Source organism: Papilio machaon, chromosome 18 (assembly GCF_912999745.1).
Source record: "Papilio machaon chromosome 18, ilPapMach1.1, whole genome shotgun sequence".
NCBI lineage: Eukaryota > Metazoa > Arthropoda > Insecta > Lepidoptera > Papilionidae > Papilio > Papilio machaon.
In genome coordinates this window covers 4,104,830-4,125,169 of record NC_060003.1, presented here as the reverse complement: position 1 = coordinate 4,125,169, position 20,340 = coordinate 4,104,830, and the positions used below count along the sequence as shown (strand labels likewise).

The 20,340-nt window shown below is 34.2% G+C and overlaps 1 protein-coding gene across 1 annotated transcript in view; it reads right to left on the bottom strand.

Moving 5' to 3' along the window:
* Nucleotides 1-20,340, bottom strand: part of LOC106713205 — a 35,293-nt gene that overhangs the window by 8,483 nt on the left and 6,470 nt on the right. Inside the window, exons 2-7 of the mRNA XM_045682209.1 lie at nt 13,853-13,948; nt 12,906-13,095; nt 9,018-9,132; nt 8,483-8,562; nt 7,695-7,828; nt 2,174-2,376 (exon numbers count right to left, since the gene is read on the bottom strand). Coding sequence (XP_045538165.1) covers nt 2,174-2,376; nt 7,695-7,828; nt 8,483-8,562; nt 9,018-9,132; nt 12,906-13,095; nt 13,853-13,919 — 789 coding nt within the window. The 5' untranslated portion in view covers nt 13,920-13,948. The remainder of the gene's footprint in view (nt 1-2,173; nt 2,377-7,694; nt 7,829-8,482; nt 8,563-9,017; nt 9,133-12,905; nt 13,096-13,852; nt 13,949-20,340) is intronic.

Below are 20,340 nucleotides of genomic sequence, written 5' to 3'. Positions count from 1 at the left end.
TTGTCCCTGACTAACCCTACCGGTAGGCTTGCAAGATGGGGTGTCAGATTATCTTCTTTTAATTTCATTGTTAAACATAGGCGTGGCACTGACAATGTTATACCAGATGCATTGTCCAGAGCTCTTCCCGTATCAGCTATTTCAACATCAAAATCTTATTTAACATCTAAAGATAATTGGTATCTAGATATTTACAATGGATGTACTAGTAACCCTAGCAAATTTAAGAATTTTCTTGTTAAAAATGATAAGCTATTTCGTTGCTCTAAAAATAAATGTCCTTTAACAACAGAGTTTTCGTGGAAGGAAGTAGTTCCACAAGAACTTCGAGAGAGCATTATTAAAGAAAATCATGCAGCACCTACTGCTGGCCACTTAGGCATTCATAAAACATATTACAGATTAGCGTTGCAATATTTTTGGCCTGGTATGCATAGCGACGTTGTTAGGTTTATTTCCAAATGCGACATATGCTTATCTTATAAAACACCAAATCACAACGTTCTAGGTGAAATGGGACGCCCCAAACAGTGCAGTAGACCCTTTCAAGTCTTATCAATTGATTTCATAGGACCCTTGCCAGTTAGTAGGAAACAAAACTCTTATATTTTAGTAGTGACCTGTTGTTTTTCTAAATATTGCCTAGCATTTCCAGTTAAAAGAGCAACCGCCGCAATAGTAATTCAACATTTAGAAGATTCAGTATTTTTAATACACGGCGTTCCACAAACTATTTATATGGATAACGGTAGTCAATTTATTAGTAGGGAAATGAATGACTTTCTTAATAAGTACAATGTTCCTAACATTTTTCTAACGCCTAAATATACTCCTCAGGTAAATTTAGTAGAGCGTTACAATAAGACAATTATTACTTGTTTGTCAACTTTTGTAGAAGAAGACCAGCGCTCTTGGGATGTTCACTTGCCTAAAGTTTTGCACGCAATGAACAACTCAGTCAACGAAGTCACTGGTTACACTCCCTCCTTTCTTGTTTATGGACGTGAACTAGTGTCATGTGGTTCTCACTACATTGACAATGACCTCGGCAATGAAATTGTGTTCTTACCTCGCGATATATATGCGGAAAATATTGGTTATTTAGCTAACATATTTGATAAAGTTCAAGCTTCCCTATGGCATCATTATCAACAAAACTCTAAACGTTATAATTTGAGAAGAAGGTTTACCGAGTTTAATGAAGGCGACATAGTGTTTAAGCGCACTTACTACTTGAGCGATAAAGATAAATATTTTAATAAAAAGTTAGCTCCAAAATTTCTTAAATGCCGTATTACTAAAAAGAGATCGCCTTTAGTTTATGAATTGGAGAATATGCACGGAAAACCTTTGGGGCCATGGCATATCAAAGATTTCAAATTATCTAAATGACACATTATATGCAATGTTTTTTCGGATTTTTCTCCTTGAAAAGGGAAAAATCCTTGAGTGGCGAGCGGGGTATTGTAATGTGTTACTTATTTATTTATTTTTAACTTAAATGTTTTTTTTAATTTAATCGTTTCAAAATTAATTTTAAGTAAACAAGTCAATCTATGGAAACTTTTATTGTTTGTCTGTGCATTCTGGATGGTTTAGTCTGTGACACAGACTTCCGTCAGATGTCATTTTTTTTCGCTCGCGTGAACACGCGGCACGCGCGGCAACAATTTTGTAACTACCAACTTATTTGCAGTTTAATAATTAATTGTTGTCTAATTGAACCAGTAAATAGTGGTTAGCATAACATATATGTATGTTGTAATTGAAGAATTTGATATAATCCGTTTTACACTGGATAGAAAGGACGACTCAAGAATTTTGAAACTTCAGTGCAAGTTCGGAAGTTTACATAATTTATACAGGAATGTTTTAAACTGCCTGAATGGCTCGAAGAGTCAATATCTCGGCCGAGATCAACTTAAATAAAAATATACATGTATATATAAAAAAAGGGGAAATTAATAATTAACAATAATAAAATGGCGGTGGAATCAAATGACGCGTCACCGCGTGGAGTTTAGGAAGAATCTGCAGCGCAACCTACGACCCACTACCAACGTGCCGAAAAAAAGGAAGCAGGTTCGGACCCACGGGCAACCCATTTTTTTATTTTTTTATTTTTTTTTGGTCGTTATTTATTCAAATCATATAATAAGTAACGCGACAGTACCTGTAAGTGCGAAGTCATAGTGAGATGATCGGTTTCAATAAGCACGCCTCCTCGTATCTCATCGAGGGGTGCTGTGACATTGCCCCTGTACCAATGCAAGACGGGTGGCGCCTCCCCTGACGTCAGATGCACAACCGTGCACTTCAGAGATAATGTTTCCCCGCTCTCTAAGAAAGCTTCTTTGCTCATTCTTATTTCTGGTCCTGAAAAACAAATCTGTTTGAAAAATACTACCGTAGACGCTAATAGAAAAATAAATATATACTTGTGATGTGATAAAAAAGTTGAAACAGATAACATTGCAGATTTGACGTTCTCATTTGAACGTTATAATATGACGTCATCTAATGTTGTCTTCTTCAATAGTAGTTAAACAAACATACCGACATAATTAGTATGTCAAGTAGAAAAAAAAAATTTAACAATAGTTCTTGTATCAACCAAACTCTTTAGCTTTATTATAAAACTAGCTGTCGCCCGCAAATCCATCCACGCGGAATTGAAAAAAAAAACTTAGTAGCCTATTGGGGTGTTTGGGGTTCAAGGGTGGATGATGCGCAATACATGACCTATATTCAAGAAGCGTCACTTAGCCTATCTCCGCCAACTCCACTCCCAGCCTACTCGCGGCGAACCCTGTTACGTCGACCACAGGTCGACAAGCAGATGGGAGACAGGGGGTCCGGATCCAATATATCGTCAATCCGGATGCAAAGCGTTGGCAGCAGGGCGCTTCTGCTTTAAAAATAACATCACTGCGGTGCAGAAGGCAAGGGGAAACCACTGCACTATTTTCCCACGATACTCATCATGAACTTGTCGGATACTGAGAGAGCGACGGCATGCGACCCGGCTACCACCCGGCGCCATGCTGAGTCCAGGTCACATGGTGTGAAATATGCTACTGGGTCCACTGGAGCGACTCATCAGGCTCAGTGTGTACAGAATACTACTGGTGACAACACCGCACCTTCATACTTAACATCATCAGAAACCAAGAACCTACAGCTTCGCAAGAAGATTAGGGTTGGGACATGGAATGTCAGAGGCATACTGGAACCAGGGAAAGTGGATGTTATAGGTAAAGAACAACTACATTACCGATTAGAAGTCCTCGGCATAACGGAAACACACAAAAGGGGATCTGGCTTCTACGACACTCCAACAGGCCACACTTTATATTTCTCGGGACCCGAAGATGCAAGCAGGAATGGAGTCGGTATCTGTGTGTCGCCTTACATTAAGAGATCCGTCTTAGGATACAATCCAGTCAGTGATCGGATAATCACCATGAAAGTTAATACAAGGCCTAGTCGGCTTAACATTGTTGTTGTATATGCGCCAACGGCCAGCTCGTCGGAGCTTGAGATACAAGAGTTCTACAGAATACTGGAGGACACTCTTGGAAGCCTCCCCAGAAGAGAGATAACACTTTTGATGGGCGATCTAAATGCAAAGGTTGGATCTACAATACGGGATGAGCACCTAAGAGAAATTGTTGGGAGATATGGTCTTGGAGACAGAAATGACAGAGGTGAGATGTGGCTGCAATTTTGTGCAGAGAACTCCCTGTCCATCATGAACACGTGTTTCCAAAATCATCCAAGGCGTCTGTATACTTGGGTCATGCCTGGTGATCGAGCTAGAAACCAAATAGATTATGTCGCAATCGCTAAGCGCTGGAGGTCCAGTATAAGCAATGTGAAGACATACCCAGGAGCTGACTGCGGAAGCGATCATAAGTTATTGGTGGCGGAGATGCACATCAAGCTGAAGAAGTGTCCGAGAACAATAACCAAACACTACAGCCGTCCTTCCCCCCAGATACTAAAGTCATTCGTAGAAGCCTTTAACAACAGAGCCGCAAATATAAGGATCGATAACAACAGAGACCCAGACATGAATTGGAATAGTTTCAAAGAAATAATTCTTATGACACGGAAAGACCTACAAAACCAAGATCGCTGTAAACCGAAAAAAGAGTGGATATCGGAAGAAACTTGGAAGGCAATTGAAGAAAGAAAGGGTCTACTAATGAAAAAAGTGCATGACAAAGAGCAATACAAGATCATGTCCGCGAAGGTTCAACGCCTATGTCGTAGAGACTACAACAAATATCTAAACTCCATCTGCGAAGATATTGAGAATCATGCCCAAGCGCTGCATACCAAAGATTTGTTCCTACGGGTAAAAAGCATTACAAGGGAGTTTAGACCTAAAACCTGGGCGATCGAAGATGATAAGGGAACGCTATTGACGCAGATTGACCAGGTTGTAGAAAGATGGCGATCATATTGCCAAAGTCTCTACACAGACGAGAGGGCATCGTCTGAGATACTAACTCCGAAAGAAGACCTGGAACCCGATATACTGGAATCTGAAATAAGAGACGCTCTTAAGAGAATAAAAACTAACAAATCAGCCGGCAGAGACAGTATATTCGCTGAAGAGTTAAAAAACCTTGGGGACACAGGGGTGAAGATCTTAGAAAACCTCTGTAATCAGATCTGGAGATCGGGAAAATGGCCCAAAGACTGGACGGAGTCTCTTTTGATACCACTGCACAAAAAAGGGTCCACAAAGAGATGCGGAAATTACCGCACAGTGGCCCTCGTATCTCACGGTAGTAAAATTATGCTCCACGTAATTAACGGACGTTTACAATCTTATCTTCAGCGCCAAATACCACATGAGCAGGCGGGCTTTGTCAAAGGTCGGGGGACTCGAGAGCAGATCGTAAACATCAGACAGCTCATCGAGAAGACCCGTGAATTCAATGTCCCAATGATTATGTGCTTCATTGATTACTCCAAGGCGTTTGACTGCGTGAGATGGGACTGTCTATGGCGAATCCTCCAAGAAATGGGTGTCCCTGAGCACTTGACAGCTTTGATTGCAGCCCTCTATGAGAATGGGGAGTCAATGGTCAGGGTCAATGACGTGGTGTCTGAACCTTTTAAACCACGGAAAGGTGTCCGACAGGGATGTATCCTATCCCCTCTACTTTTCAACATCTACGGCGAATACATCATGAGGACTGCGCTGGAAGAGTGGAATGGAGGTATTTCTGTTGGAGGTAATAAGATCAGTAACCTAAGATACGCAGATGACACCACGCTTTTTGCCTCTTCAGAACGGGAGATGGCTGAACTCATCCATAGAGTGGAGCGCGCAAGCGAAATGGTTGGTCTTTCCATAAATAGGTCCAAGACGAAAATTATGGTGGTTGATAGAGCTGGTCTGGTTGTACGAACAGGAGAACTCTCAGGTCTGGAGTTCGTAAACGAATTCGTGTACCTAGGGTCTTTGATAAGTAACAAGGGCGGATGCGATGGGGAAATTCGAAGACGTACACAGATGGCTAAAGCAGCAATGAGCAAGCTGACCCGGATATGGCAAAACAGAAATGTGTCAAACGCCACTAAAACCAGGCTAGTGCGTGCTTTAGTCTTCTCTATATTTTTGTACGGATCAGAATCATGGTCAATTCGAGCAGCCGACCGAAAGAAAATCGATGCTTTTGAAATGTGGTGTTGGCGGAGAATGTTGCGCATACCATGGACAGCAAAAAGAACCAACAAATCCATTCTCCGTCAACTAAAGATTAGCACTCGCCTATCCACTACCTGCTACCGGCGAGTCCTCAGTTACTTTGGTCATATTGCCCGGAGACAACCAGACAATCTGGACAAACTGGTTGTGGTAGGGAAAGTCGAGGGTAAAAGAGCAAGGGGACGATCGCCTATCCGTTGGTCTGACCAAGTCCAGACAATTTTGGGGCTCAACATTCCGACCGCCATGAGACAAGCTGCGGACAGAGCGGTGTGGAAGCAGCTCGTCGACACATCAGTGAAGGCACTTCAAGATGAGCACGACCTTCAGTAATGAAGAGTACGAATAAGAAGAAGAAGAAGCCTATTTATTTTTCCAGACTGTGTTCTATATCTATACCAAATTTAATCGAGATCCATGGAGCCATTCAGGAGATACCTTGTAACAAACATCCGTCCATCCATCCAAACATTCGCATTTATAATATAAGTAAGATTAGTAAGACGTACATTACTCAAAATACCTGGAACTATAAGCTTTGGCAAAATTTCATGCAATCAATATTATAATTAAATTTATAAAATGGCAAATGACAAAAAAAATCAAAGTCACATCCGATGATACGACAACGCTAATTTCCTTTGCGGCTAATTTATTCTTGGGTTCATTGAAACGCTCGTATCAAAAACTTAATTGAAATAAGCTTTACACGGACGTCGATCGATATGAAAGTTAATAGCGGCTTACCGTATGAGTGGAAATAACTGAGAAAAGTATGAAAAAGTTACTAGAAATGTAAAAACTACAAAACGGTTTATTAATTCATAATCCATTAGAAAGCTTCTAATAAATATGAGTATACATCAAACATTGAAATTCAATTAAGTGCGTATTCGAGTGAAGAATAAAGTATAGAATTTTAAAAATCTAACATTTCATAATGCAAATATAACGACCCTTCAAATGTCCAGATCGACCTCATCTATTGGAGTGAAGTGAGTCAGGAATATAGAGAAGAACCTATTTAATTTTAAGATATTCCCAAGTAGGATTGGTTACAGGCAGGCGGCCGGTCGTAAAAAAATTAAGCCAAAATTTTAAGGTTTATAAAACCTCGTGTGCCGACCTCACGTGTCATCAGTAGCAGTGTAAATTGTATCAAGGTTTTGAAGACTTATTACTACCAAGGACTTAAAGACTGTTTACTACGTTATTAGTACTAAGGAGTTGTTACGAAGGTCTTAATTACAGGGAGGCACTATAATTACAAAGTTTTTATGTTTCCGCCTAAATGTGCGTTGTAAAAGTATAAAATGGTTTTGTCCTTCCTAGAAGAAATTAATAAGCCATGTAAAGTGACGAAATTTATAACTCTTAATTTGAATAAAGTGTTACTAGAATTGGTAGTAATTTTCTTAACTTCAGAACCTCACCTGAAACGACTAGGCTAGGTCATATTTATAAGTATGATTTGTGGATAATAAATCTTTTGGTGTTTTAATGAATATAATTTCGTAGTTTATATTTACATCGGTAATACTATAAAATTAGAAATGGTGAAATTTTGAGTATTTTCGGATAATAATTCAAAATGACCACATAGAAATTACAATGCTGAAATCATTATCAACTTAATCCTTGCAAAACTTGTATTGCAGTTAAGTTGGTTAACTAGCAAAAAGAAGTGCTTTCAAGCTAGTAGGTAGAAAAAAAAATATTTTAAAGTACATGTTAAAAAATATGGAATATTATTGGTTTTATAATTTTCGAACCAAGTGTGTCAAGTGTTTCGAACCAAGTGTACCATAAAAATGTTAAAATTGTGGAACAATGCACATTATAAATTGTATCATTAACCGTGAGTGTTCATTGGCGAAACATCTATACAAAACATACTGTTATCACTATCATTCTTTTTGGAAAATGATATAAGAAGTTATGTGCGAGTGTATTTTAAACTCAAACTTACTGTGAACAATCAACTTGAATCTTTTTAACATGGGTGGATGCGTTGACACGTGACAGCAGTAGATACCAGAATCCTGCTCTTTTGCGTTTGATAGGTATAGCCTCCAAGTTTCACCGGCAACGTCCACGCGGTACCTTTTCAACAAAAAGATATATGAGTTATTAGCGTTACCGTGAGCTTAAAGAGTCGTGTAAATCTTGAAAAGGGTAATGAAGCAGTTGCAATCAACCAAAAATTGTCATATATTATTAATGTATAAATATTTCATTTTTAATATAAATTACACATTATCAGATTTGGAACAAAGAATAAACTTTCCATCGACAATTTTTTTATTTCACTACAAATATTTGCATATCAAGACCCTATATAACTATGCTGGGTCAAATGACCCTTTGTGGTCTTTGTGAGTTGGGCCTTTTCCCCGTCTTTCTAGTGTTAAACATGTTATATAGAGATTGGTTAACATATTTAATTATAATAAAAGTAATTAATAAAAAGTTGTCAATTGACGTACAACTTTACAATTTGCTTTGTAATTAAATTACCATGTTATAGACTGTGTTCACATTCATCTAACAGTCACGAGCAAGTCTTTTGTCCCCACAATCGTATCAGCGGGACCGCATAGCGGTATACACAATACCTTCATATTAATTTACACCTCCCGTCTCGCTTCAGGCGATGCTCTCAGGAATTCCAATATCAAGGCAATATTCCCTTAATATCATATTTATTACATAAAGGTGCAATAAAAATTACAATATACGTATTTAAATGAAGAATACCTGTTGTCAGCTGTGTATGTGTCTAGATTTAATGTAAGTAATTCTAGATTTTCATTCTCGGAAACTTTAATCCAGGATACCTGAAAAAAATAATTGTATTAGCACATCTAAGTTTAAAGTTATTGTTTAATAGCAGTCGCCCGCGACTACGTCCGCGCGCAGATAAAAAAAAAAATGAAAAATAGATGTTGGCCGATTCTCAGACCTACTGAATATGCTCCCAAAATTTCATGAGAATCGGTCAAGCCGTTTCGGAGGAGTACAGGAACGAAAACTGTGACACCAGAATTTTATATATTAGATTATGTATACATGTATATACTATGTTACATATAAGGTACCTATGAGTTGGATTTTTAACGATTGAATGACTTAATACTGATTGAATTGGAATAAATTTTGATGGACCTGATACTTTGGATGAAATTTTTTATTAACAAATGAAGATATTGAAAGTAAAAAGTCCATTATTATTTCAATAGTTGATTTATTCAAATTAATATTTGTCAAACACTAATATTTGTTTAATACTTACCGTTTTATCTCTCAAAGATAACACTTGACAATCAAACAGAACTGTTGCACCCGTGTCTGCTTCGAGTAGTGTGTCTTCAGAGCTTACGTCACCTTCAAATGATGGCGCCCGGAACCTGTTAAACATAAATCAGTTCTTATTGTTGGTTAACACTGACGAAACACCTTTACAAAAAAAATATGTTCATCATCTCCTTCTCCATTCATGTGGGACGCTGTACCAGGTTTTGTAAACCTTAATGATTTTGCTTAATTAGAAGTAATTAAAGTTAAATTATTAAAAAAAATGTAATTATAAATTAAATTGTCGTTGATCACCTCGGTGTTTCGGCCGTTCATTTGCCCCCTTCTCTTATAAAAAAACAATACTAATTGTTGCCATACTTGAAATAACTTTCAAAAATACACCAATAATCAATAACAATAAACATGATTAGTGAAACATATTAAATAGAACAAAACTTTTAACTCTTCCTATCATATACACTCGATTTAGTCTGACTATCAAGTCTATACTCTTGATAACAATTTGTTGACTCTTTTTAAGAGAATTTAAAGGGTGATAACTTTTTATAGAGTATTTTGGAATTCGTATATTTAGGTTTTGTGTTGTATCAATGTAATGTCAAAATGCAAGACCATTGGTCTACCATTTTCCATATTTTAATACCAGTTTCATGACATATGTAAAATATGCTACTATGATATGCGATGTTAAAAATCGCGTAAACTTTTAAAATTTAAATGTATCAAGTTTTAAGCTTTTGGTCCAAAATCATGTTGAATCAGTTACGGAATTTATAAATATTCATTGGATAATTCTATTGAACATCAACAACAAAAATATTTGGTTATATAAGTTTTGGTTTTATTCATAAAAATATTTCGAATATTTAAAAGGGAAGTAATGAAATTGCATAAAAATTCAATTAAAAAGAGATAAAGGCAACCGAACCGATGTAATGTACAAAATGAATAACTAGAAATTTTAAAATTAATGTAACATGGAGTGTTATAATATTTTATGTATTTATATAAATATAACATAAAATATTATAAAATATTTAAAATTAATCTCAAGTAACTAAAACTTAAATAAACTGAACATAAGAAAAAATCAACAATTTCTACAACGAAACAGAAATAGGGAGAGATGTAATTTTTGATACGTATGTAATTTACATTCGTACGAGAATAACATGCAAATTTGAATATATTGTGGCAAATTGCTATGTTTTCAGCGGCAGCTAGCTGCCGTTTTCTTTATTTTATTTTCTTTACAGCAAAGTCTCTTTGTCACTTATGTTAGTTTGCAATTGACACTTCTTTGCAGTACGAACTCGAAACTTTAAGTCGTAAGAAGTTTCTAAACCGTTTATGGCTCTTCGACGCTATTATCGTGCCAATATTGTGCTTTGTAACCCCACTTTGTAACGATATATCCACTACTGGAGTAGTTTTAGCTTTTATATTCTTGTTAGAGAGATAATGTGCCACTTCTTCGTCTTATTTTGTGAATACTAGGCATAAATGGTTCGCCACAGTATTACAAAGACTGTGTAACGTCCTATCAGCTTTAAAAATTCTTTTTGTTCTTCTTGGTAGTCTCGGAATAGAGCTCTTTTAAATTTGATTCATAGCTCTTATTTTGTTTTTTTTTTTTTCTCTTCTTTTTCATTGGCGACAAAGCGAAATTCTTAAATTAAAAAGACCTAGCACTTAAGTATTATTTAATTTTGTTTTTCTTTGCTAGAATGATATAGTGTACCACGATAAAGTAATGACAGTAATAATATTGCAGTTAGTCGAGTGTTTTAGTTACTTTTAAATTGGTTTGTAACTTTCTTTTCATTTATTTACTAGCAGTTACCCGTGACTTTATCTGCAAGGAATAAAAAAATCTAGAAATAAATACAGCCCTTCCCTGTGATAATGTAGCTTCTCAACTTAAATAATAAAAAAAAAAAACAAATTAAATCAGTAGTTTTTGAACTTTAACAATGCAAACATACAATCAAATGTTTCATGTTTAAGTATTATGAAGTACAATAGTAAGTATAGATACCTCGTCAAACTTACATTTGAAAACCATAATACTTTTTGTAATATCAACGAGAAAGAACTGTTAAAATAGGAAGTCGTACATTTGTACTGGTGTTATTTTATGACACCTGTTTGTACAATTTACGAGCCTCCCACACGAAAGATACTATTTGTATCTAACTAACTGTTTAACTCAAGAAATAGACCGTTGCGTATATACTTACCGTGCATGTTATGTCAATACTTTTATGTGTTTTTTTTACATCTTACTAATATAATAAATACGAATGTTTAGATGGATGGATGGATGTTGTTTGAAGGTATCTCCATAACGGCTTCATGGATCTCGATAAAATTTGGCATAGATAAAGAACATAGCCTGGAACAACACATAGGCTATTAATTTTTTTTTTATAATTTCGCGCGGTAAAAGTAATAGATCATTATAATAAACCGTTCATCACACGAAAAGTACAGAATGTGAAAATGAAAATAAGTTAAGCACTTTAAGCTATAGTTATTACAAAAAGCACATATGAATAATAGCTACTCAAAACATTATGCTACTTATGTCATTCGTTATAAAAAAAACTTACAATTTATATATTGCTTGTGTAAGTTTTTAAAACAAAAAGCTTTATATAACAACTTTAGACAATTAAATGATGATCAAGTGTTGAAAATAAATTGTTGCCCCAGTTCTTAAATGTACTTTCGTGTTATTTCTTTTTGCGCATTCGTACATCCGGCGCAATATGCTTGAATGATACTCGTTACAATACAAATTCGCCTTATTTCGTTGCATTCAGACACTGTCATAGAAATACGCTTGGAAAGATTGAAGTGAACAACATTTATCTTTTAATCTTTTTTTTATTTTAGTATGTTTGTCTTTACCAATATTATAAAGGCAAAAGATATGTATTTTTGTGTGTAACGAATAAACTCAAAAACTACTAGATTTCGAAAATTATTTACCTATTAGAAAGCTACATTAGCAATGAGTAATATAGACTATATTTATGTAGAGGTCGGCTTGTATTAAAAACTTCGTTTTAATGTTGTTGATTTTCTTTATTTTTTACTTATTTCCTACCACATTTTAGCTTCGTTCGTCTTTCCATCCATTCTATTCCCGTCATAAAATATCTTCAATTTTTTATTAAAACGACGACAATTAATAAAAAAAAATATAAAAGAGATCCTTTATTACCTATTAGATTTTTATATATTATGTTAATAAGATAGCGATCTTGAAAGGTTTGATGACTATTCTGTTGGGAGAAATGTTGTTAATTACACTAAGGTTGATTTCCCTTAGAACGCGATGTAATTATATCAAAAAATTATAAAAAAGATTTGAATCAAAAGTTAACATTATTGCGAAGTGATTACGTGTGATAGTTTAATTTATTCAAATGACTAATCAAGATTTTGTATGATTATTTTGTAATTATGTTAACAGGCAACTTTTCGTAAGGATTAAATTAATTACATTAAACGTTGCTTGAAAATACAAAAGGAAATTCTACTGAAATTTGCTGCTTAATATTAACACTGTATGTATCCCAACGCTGAATAACTTTTAAACGGACATATGTTTATCACTGTTTTATCAGAGAGAATATGAGGGATCATAAAATAAGTCTATCTCTAAACAGAAGATACATTGTAATAAATTGCAAAATTTTAAAAGTGTGATATCAACAAATATATGTCTTATTTGAACGACGGAATACTACGTGACGTAGCTCGATTACTTGCAACAAGATGTCACATATAGTATTTGAGCGTCATTTGTTCGTCACCTAAAACAACGAGTTACGTAGAAATACCAATTTCTTACTTGTCATGGAAATGCTTGTTACTGGTCGCGTAGGAGTCGAAGATGTAATTCAACATCGGCGAGTCCCCTTTCCCCTTCCGTGTTGGCAGTCGTCTTGTCTTGTTTGCCATAGACTTTATTACGTGCGCTGACGTCGGAACAATCATTGTAGTTTTCTTGATAGCGCTTGACAACTCAACACCTGGAACTTCTATAATACAATTTAAACAAAGTCTATATAAACTTAAGTGACATTTGCAACATTTTCTACAAATTGTATTTTAAACAAGTCTATTTCTTTCCTAGTTTATTCTTTCTCTAGATATCAGACATAGTAGTTTTGAATTAAGATTACAGCTGAGCTCTTTATTTTAGTGAACTTGTTTAAATTCATTATAGCACGAATTCATAAATTAAACAGTCGTTCGATTTAAAGTTATCTTCAACAGATTAACGCTAATAAACCAAAGTTAAATTATTAATTATAAAGAATAATATAGAATTCTACTAACTACAGAATTTCTTTAAAACCTACGTGCCGCAACTTATTAATCACATTGCTACGTGGTGTAGCAGCTACGTAGTAGCCGCGTAGCTGATAACTTATGTAGCTGCAATCATTAGTCATATAGATTAAATAAATAAGTTATTTTTACTGCAATTTTATTAAGTTTATTACAAAACTGCTGGCGTTATTTAGTTCGAGCCTTCTTTGTTTCAAAGGTATAATATTAAATTCATATAATTCATTCAAAAACATGTTAATTAAAATGTTTCTATAATAAAATTTATTAAAATTGTAGGTATTTTAGAATGTTCTTTTACGCATGCATCTTCCATAAATCTCTATCAGACGTCATATCTGTATTCACTCCCTTATTATGCATATCCTTTGTACATAAATATATTTTTTTTATATTTCAATTAATTTTAGACTATGTTACATGTGGATTAAGTTTGATTTTTACCTGTAATGTTGATTTGTGGGGCGATGGTGGTGGTGAACACCGCCATTAGTACCACAGCGCGGTTCATACCGCCGCATCCTACCCGCGCAGCAGGCTCTGCGGGAAACAAATATAACTAAGTATCACTATCTCTTATCTATACTACCACTAGACATGCTATGTCAGATAATTTGTAACAACCTGTATAAAATTAAATATTTCACTTTGTTTTACAGTTCTTTTTGTGTTTTATCATTTTATTTTCTCTTCAATATTTCATTCACTCCGATGATAAGATAAAGAAAGGAAAATCTTTCAAATGTCAATAATTTTACTAGTAGTCCAGTCATTTTAGTAAGTTCACCTCGGAATTCGAGATACCCAGCTGTAAGTCTGTAAATATTTGGATATTGACACCCTAAAAGTTGTCTCAAAACCTACATATGGTAGGGTGTAAGCAACCATTAAATTTCAAGGTCAAAGGTCACAAAAATCGGTTTTTCGCGCTATTTTTGGAAATATCTCATTTCCTATGGGTTTTTTGCTATTTGTATTTCTTATCAATATTGTAGAATACAAAATTCTCTACAAATTTTGTTGAAGAATTTTTTTTATACGGTGAACCGTTTTCGAGATAGAGGGCGGAGAGCGCGCGGTCACAGCATCACTTCAGCCTCCGGTCGAAAACGCGCCATATAGTTGATGAACTATAAATAAATCAATTATTATAAATATTTGTCAAATTAATTAATTACTGACAAATTTGGATGAACTAGCTGCAGCATTTGAGGAAGAAAATTGTTCGGCCCAGAAATTATTAGAGAGTGGAACTCAACCCTTATTGGCAGTCTATAATGCTCCGAAATCTGTGAAAAGTCTCGATCATCTTCGTTACATGCATTACGTCAAGTCTACAAAACTTAATAAACCTGTGCAGCTTTCAAATATTCCACCAACAAGTGCAGCTGCTCATCAACATTTCAACCGTGTATATTATCAAGTTCAAACTTGGTTAGGACATGATTTCGAACCCCAGGTATGGGGTTGGGCAATGCGAAACGATTTTCTGGAGCCTATCATGACAATTTTGCCATCTGCTCCAGAAGATTTGCTAAATACAATTTTCTGCAACTGCAAGAGTGGCTGTGGTTCGCGATACCGATGCAGGAAAGCGGGCTTGCAATGCTCTTAACTTGTGGCCAATGTAATGGGCAAGCTTGTCTCAATGCTCTACCATATATGACCGACATATAATTCCTATATTTTCATTAACAATTCTGCAATTACATGGGCAGGTAAGTGTTGTTAAATAAATTAATACTGAATAAAAAGTGGATAAGTTAGGAAAAAATGATAAAGTAGAATAATAGAATATAACAGTTAATAAAAAATTGACAAATATTTATAATAATTGATTTATTTATAGTTCATCAACTATATGGCGCGTTTTCGACCGGAGGCTGAAGTGATGCTGTGACCGCGCGCTCTCCGCCCTCTATCTCGAAAACGGTTCACCGTATAAAAAAAATTCTTCAACAAAATTTGTAGAGAATTTTGTATTCTACAATATTGATAAGAAATACAAATAGCAAAAAACCCATAGGAAATGAGATATTTCCAAAAATAGCGCGAAAAACCGATTTTTGTGACCTTTGACCTTGAAATTTAATGGTTGCTTACACCCTACCATATGTAGGTTTTGAGACAAATTTTAGGGTGTCAATATACAAGTATTTACAGACTTACAGCTGGGTATCTCGAATTCCGAGATTCTTACCTAATTTAAGCTTAAATGACTGGACTATAGCAGTTTTTGAAATGTAGTTCTAAATTAGTAATATTACCCGTGGATTGTTTATATTTCAAACAGTGAACGAATTTCTCAAAAAGGTTAAATAATTTTAAAGCCTATTCAATGCGAATAAACAATCAAATCTATCGTCTTTTTATTTTAATGTAGATTACATATGTCATCTCGTATTAGATTTTTGTTTTCAGTTCCAATGGATTTTGAGACATAAGCTATTATTTACGTTGCTCTTTTTTCTTTTTAAGATTACAACAACCCATTAATCTAAAATTTAGACATATATAATAAAGCTGTCTTCGCATAACAAATCTACATCAGTTACCTTAAGTTAAGTTTGATAGATTTGTAGATTGAGTCACGTACACAAACTTCAAGCTTAGCCTATAGTTCGATGAGTAGAGCAAGACCGTACAAAGGAGAATAGTTTAATTTCAACCATCTTTGAAACACGTACAAGATTTAATTTTTATATACTTAGACATCGTTACGTACAAAAAAACCTTACTGCGTCTGTAATCGCGACAAACTCGAAATAGGCTGAACGAATTTACAATTTTTTTTAAAGAGTGATGATTCGAAAAATAAATATGTATGTAGTTCACTAAGGTCTTTTTTTAGTAAATGAAAATAGCGTAATAGTCTAGAAACGTTATGGTAGATTTTTTTTTTTTCATTGTTCTCGCATATTAGAGTTAAGCCAGGCGTGGCACTGGCATTAAATAAAATTGAAATACACTGTCTTTATTAATAAAATGTTCAAGTAAAATTAGCAAAATTTTAAATACACTCATACGCTTGATATAAATGAATTACAAAAGCTTTTGTTAATTAAATGAATGTCTATCTAACAAGACAAATATTATCTACATACAGTTTCAGCGAGTCTAAAATCTGATTTTCTACTAGGACAGAAATGGAACGGAATACCTCGTGAATATTGTACCAAATTTTGAGTATATTTTGAATTATAAAACGAGATATTTGTTACTCTATTAACATTGGTGTTCGTTAAGCGAATTGAATAAAAATACCCAATAACTTCGATACAATTCACGTAATCTCGAATAAGTTTAATATCGATTATAACTTTACAAGTTTACCATGTTTTTTGTATAAAATATTGAAATATTTCTAAACTTGTTTGAGAGATTTTTTCTGTGCGTCTTTTATGTCAAGCAAATTGTTTAGTATTAATTATTCAAATTAAGACTGATTAACACGTTACAGTATTAATTATCCTGTCATCTCATTACTGAATGACCTTAATTTTTATTCTTTCGTTGACTATTAGACTTCATGTCAGAATTAATTACGCACCATTCTAATTGACATCGTGAATTCATCGTAACGTGGTCACGAAATGTGCGAAACACGGGCGTGGCAAATACCGAAACCAATTACCCTAATGTATTTTTTTGTTTAATTAGATTAAATAGAAATTAATTAGAAGCAACGATTTTGTTGATTAAAGTTGTTTGATACCTATAATTAAAGTTGTGTGGCGTGATATTGAAATTCATGTTCTCGGAACTGAAGAGGATGTTATATCCCTCGTATAATTATCGTGCAGGAAAATTAAGTCGAAAACTTTGAGGTTGTCATTTTGGGAAGTCTCTAGAGAAAGTAACTTTATTGACTAGAATAAAAACACGAGGTCATAAAGAAGAGAAATTTTAAATAGCAACATATTCACCTATCATGAAGAGAAGCAAACACTTTCTTAAATAATAAAAGAAAGAAGAGAATTATGGTATAATGAAAACTGCGTATAATTAATACACATATACATAGTGAATCTTAAAGTTCATTTCGCGTAAGTACATAAAATGTAAATTATATAATTATGTAAATTATAATATCTAGATAGTTATCCTTCCGACCAACATAGTCCTAATGGCATTTGCATTTGCTTCCTCAAATGCCTAACTTGCGTTGTTTACTTGTCCCTCTAAATATCCAACAATAAACACTTATCACTCCTAAGACTTGCTATCAGATGGTTTAAAGTCAATTTTAATTTCAATGGTATTTCATTAGCGGAAAGGTCTATGCTCCATCAAGCGTCTATGACCAAGTTAACTTCCCAAGAGAATAACCCGACCCTTTTGAGTTTATTTATCAGAAATGGAACATTGGTCCCTTTGGGGGGTCTTCGCTTTGCATGACAAACCATTCTTTACGTTTTGTAAAGGAATGTTTGGATTCCGTTGCCGTTTTCCTTTTACCCTCATTGCGGCAAAATACGACTCTCTTCTAGTAATACTTCGTTAGGTACTACAGAATATTGTGACTTCCGTCATTATGCGTAATGAATTTAGGGACTGAGGAAATTCCATTTGATTTGCGAAAAAGTACATGTGACGTACATTAAATAAGGGTGAATTACATTGTTTGATATTTACCATATCCTATTTATTATCCTCATTTTAATTATTTACCTTTATTATCAGAAAATTTAAATACAGTCGAACCTCGATAAGTGAGACCTGAATCAGTGAGAAACCTCTATAAGCGAGAGTAATAGTCCGTTCCCGACGGATCACAAACGAGAAATTCGGTTTAAAGAAACCGCGAGAAAAAATTCGCAGACCCTTAGACTCTCGTTTATTTTCAACGTTAGTTATTAAGAGATAATTTACGAAACGGGTAATATTACCTTAACATGATAGTTTTCAAACAAAAATGATTAATAGTAATTATTTCAAAGCAATTCAACTTTATGTAGTGGCTTACCAAGTTATCCTTGCTTCGAAATTCCCCGTAAGCTTTACGCGGTTGTAATAAATTAACTTATTCATACAGCTATATATTTTGTGTGATGTTTACTGTTTTGTTTCTAAACAATCCTACTCATATTATAAATGCGAAAGTTTAGATGGATGGATGTTTGTTAGAAGGCTGACTAGGTCTTGGTGAAATTTATGATATAGATGTAGAATATAATTGGCTACTAATGATTTTTTTTCCTCGGAGCAGACGGAGTTGCGGTAGACAGCTAGTATCATATGTTTTCGAACAATATAACAACATGAGTTTCTATTTTGTTACATAGATTAACTGGGTATTAGTCTTCGTAAAAAGGCAAATTCTAGCACAGATCAAGAATTCCTCGGAATTAAATTAAAATTCTTAAGTAACTTGTAGAATAATTTTAAACCAATTTTATTTTCAGATGTAAATGCAACAACTCAACGCTCGTTTGATATCTTCTCTTATAATAAAAAATAGTAAACAAAACATGTATAAAATAATATGAAACGTTCGTTAAATGTGTGTTTATAAAAATGACAATTGACAAACAAATACAATAACTTCAGAACGATAACAGTCAAGACGACCCTTTTCAACTAACGACCGGAAGGTGACATCTGCCTTTGATAGTAGTCACAACTTGTTCGAACATTATTTACATCTGTACTGTGAGTTTCTACAGCTGGAAAATATGTGCATACAGAGTATGTTAAACAATATATTTTGCCTTTCATTATCCTTAAATAAAACTGAGACATTAGGGCGCTGTTTCGGTTTATCAGCAGATTACTATTTTTAGTAGAGTCAGATTTGCTTTTGTTTGTTGCTCGTTCACCAATTGTTATAACCTAATTTAAAAACCGACTGACTGAGGATCTAATTTAACTACAGAAAGTTATGGCGAGTGAGATTAGAACTTTATCACTGATTTATAATTTTATTTAAAACGTTCACTATATGTGTTTTGTGCCGATGAAATTATACTCTATGACACTCAGGGGATGACTTCCAATGACACCTCACTCGTCAAAATCCGTTCAGTCGTTTTGGTTCTACGTGTATACAAACCCACAGATATAAAAAGAAAGTAACACACGAGCAAAAAATATTATCCTCTTGTCAGTCTTTTAATAAGAATACTTTATTAAACGCTACATTAAAATCTTCAAAAAACATTCCAACTTAAGTTGTGCAAAAAAATATTGAGTGTTTGAGAATGAAGTTTTTTTCCTCTTTTGATATCTTTGAAATACTTAATAAAAACAATCTTTGGAATCCACTTCTCGTCATCATTCATTTCCAATGTTAGTTTTATTTGCCCTTTTCATGATTTTTTTTTCTATTAGCGATACGAACGCTGCCCATCCAATCGAAATTCAATTTTCCTGAAAGTAACTCAGTATTGGTACTCCTTAACTCTTAGATAATAAATGGCTCAAATATTTTTTGTCCCTCAATAAGGTTTCATTGTGTATTTAAGATTATGTAGTATTCTTTTGTTTTATGACTGTGTCTTAAATGATTTTCTCGTTTTGTACAAATAAAATCATGCTTTAATCATGCTTTATCATGCTTAATTATGCATATACATGCTGAAAGTATTTGGTCGTATATAAACTAAATTGCAATTTTCATAAAAACAAAAACGGGAAATTATTTTTGGATTTTTCTCATAAGATTTTACAGTGCATACTTAACCTGCTATTTTATTACAGTGCCTTATTTTACAGTCTCCGCTGCTGTAACTTTATAAAAAATGTTGTAATTCATTTTTTTTAGCGAGAGAAATAGACAAGTTTGTATACGAATGTTTCTGCAATGCGGAACAGTTGTCCGTAGAATTATCAAACTTCATATTCGAAAGCGATGTTCATTGTCAAAGGATAGCTTTTGTAATATTCGTTTGACGAGGCATGGCCCGCTGTGATACGAGCTACGCGTCCCGTCT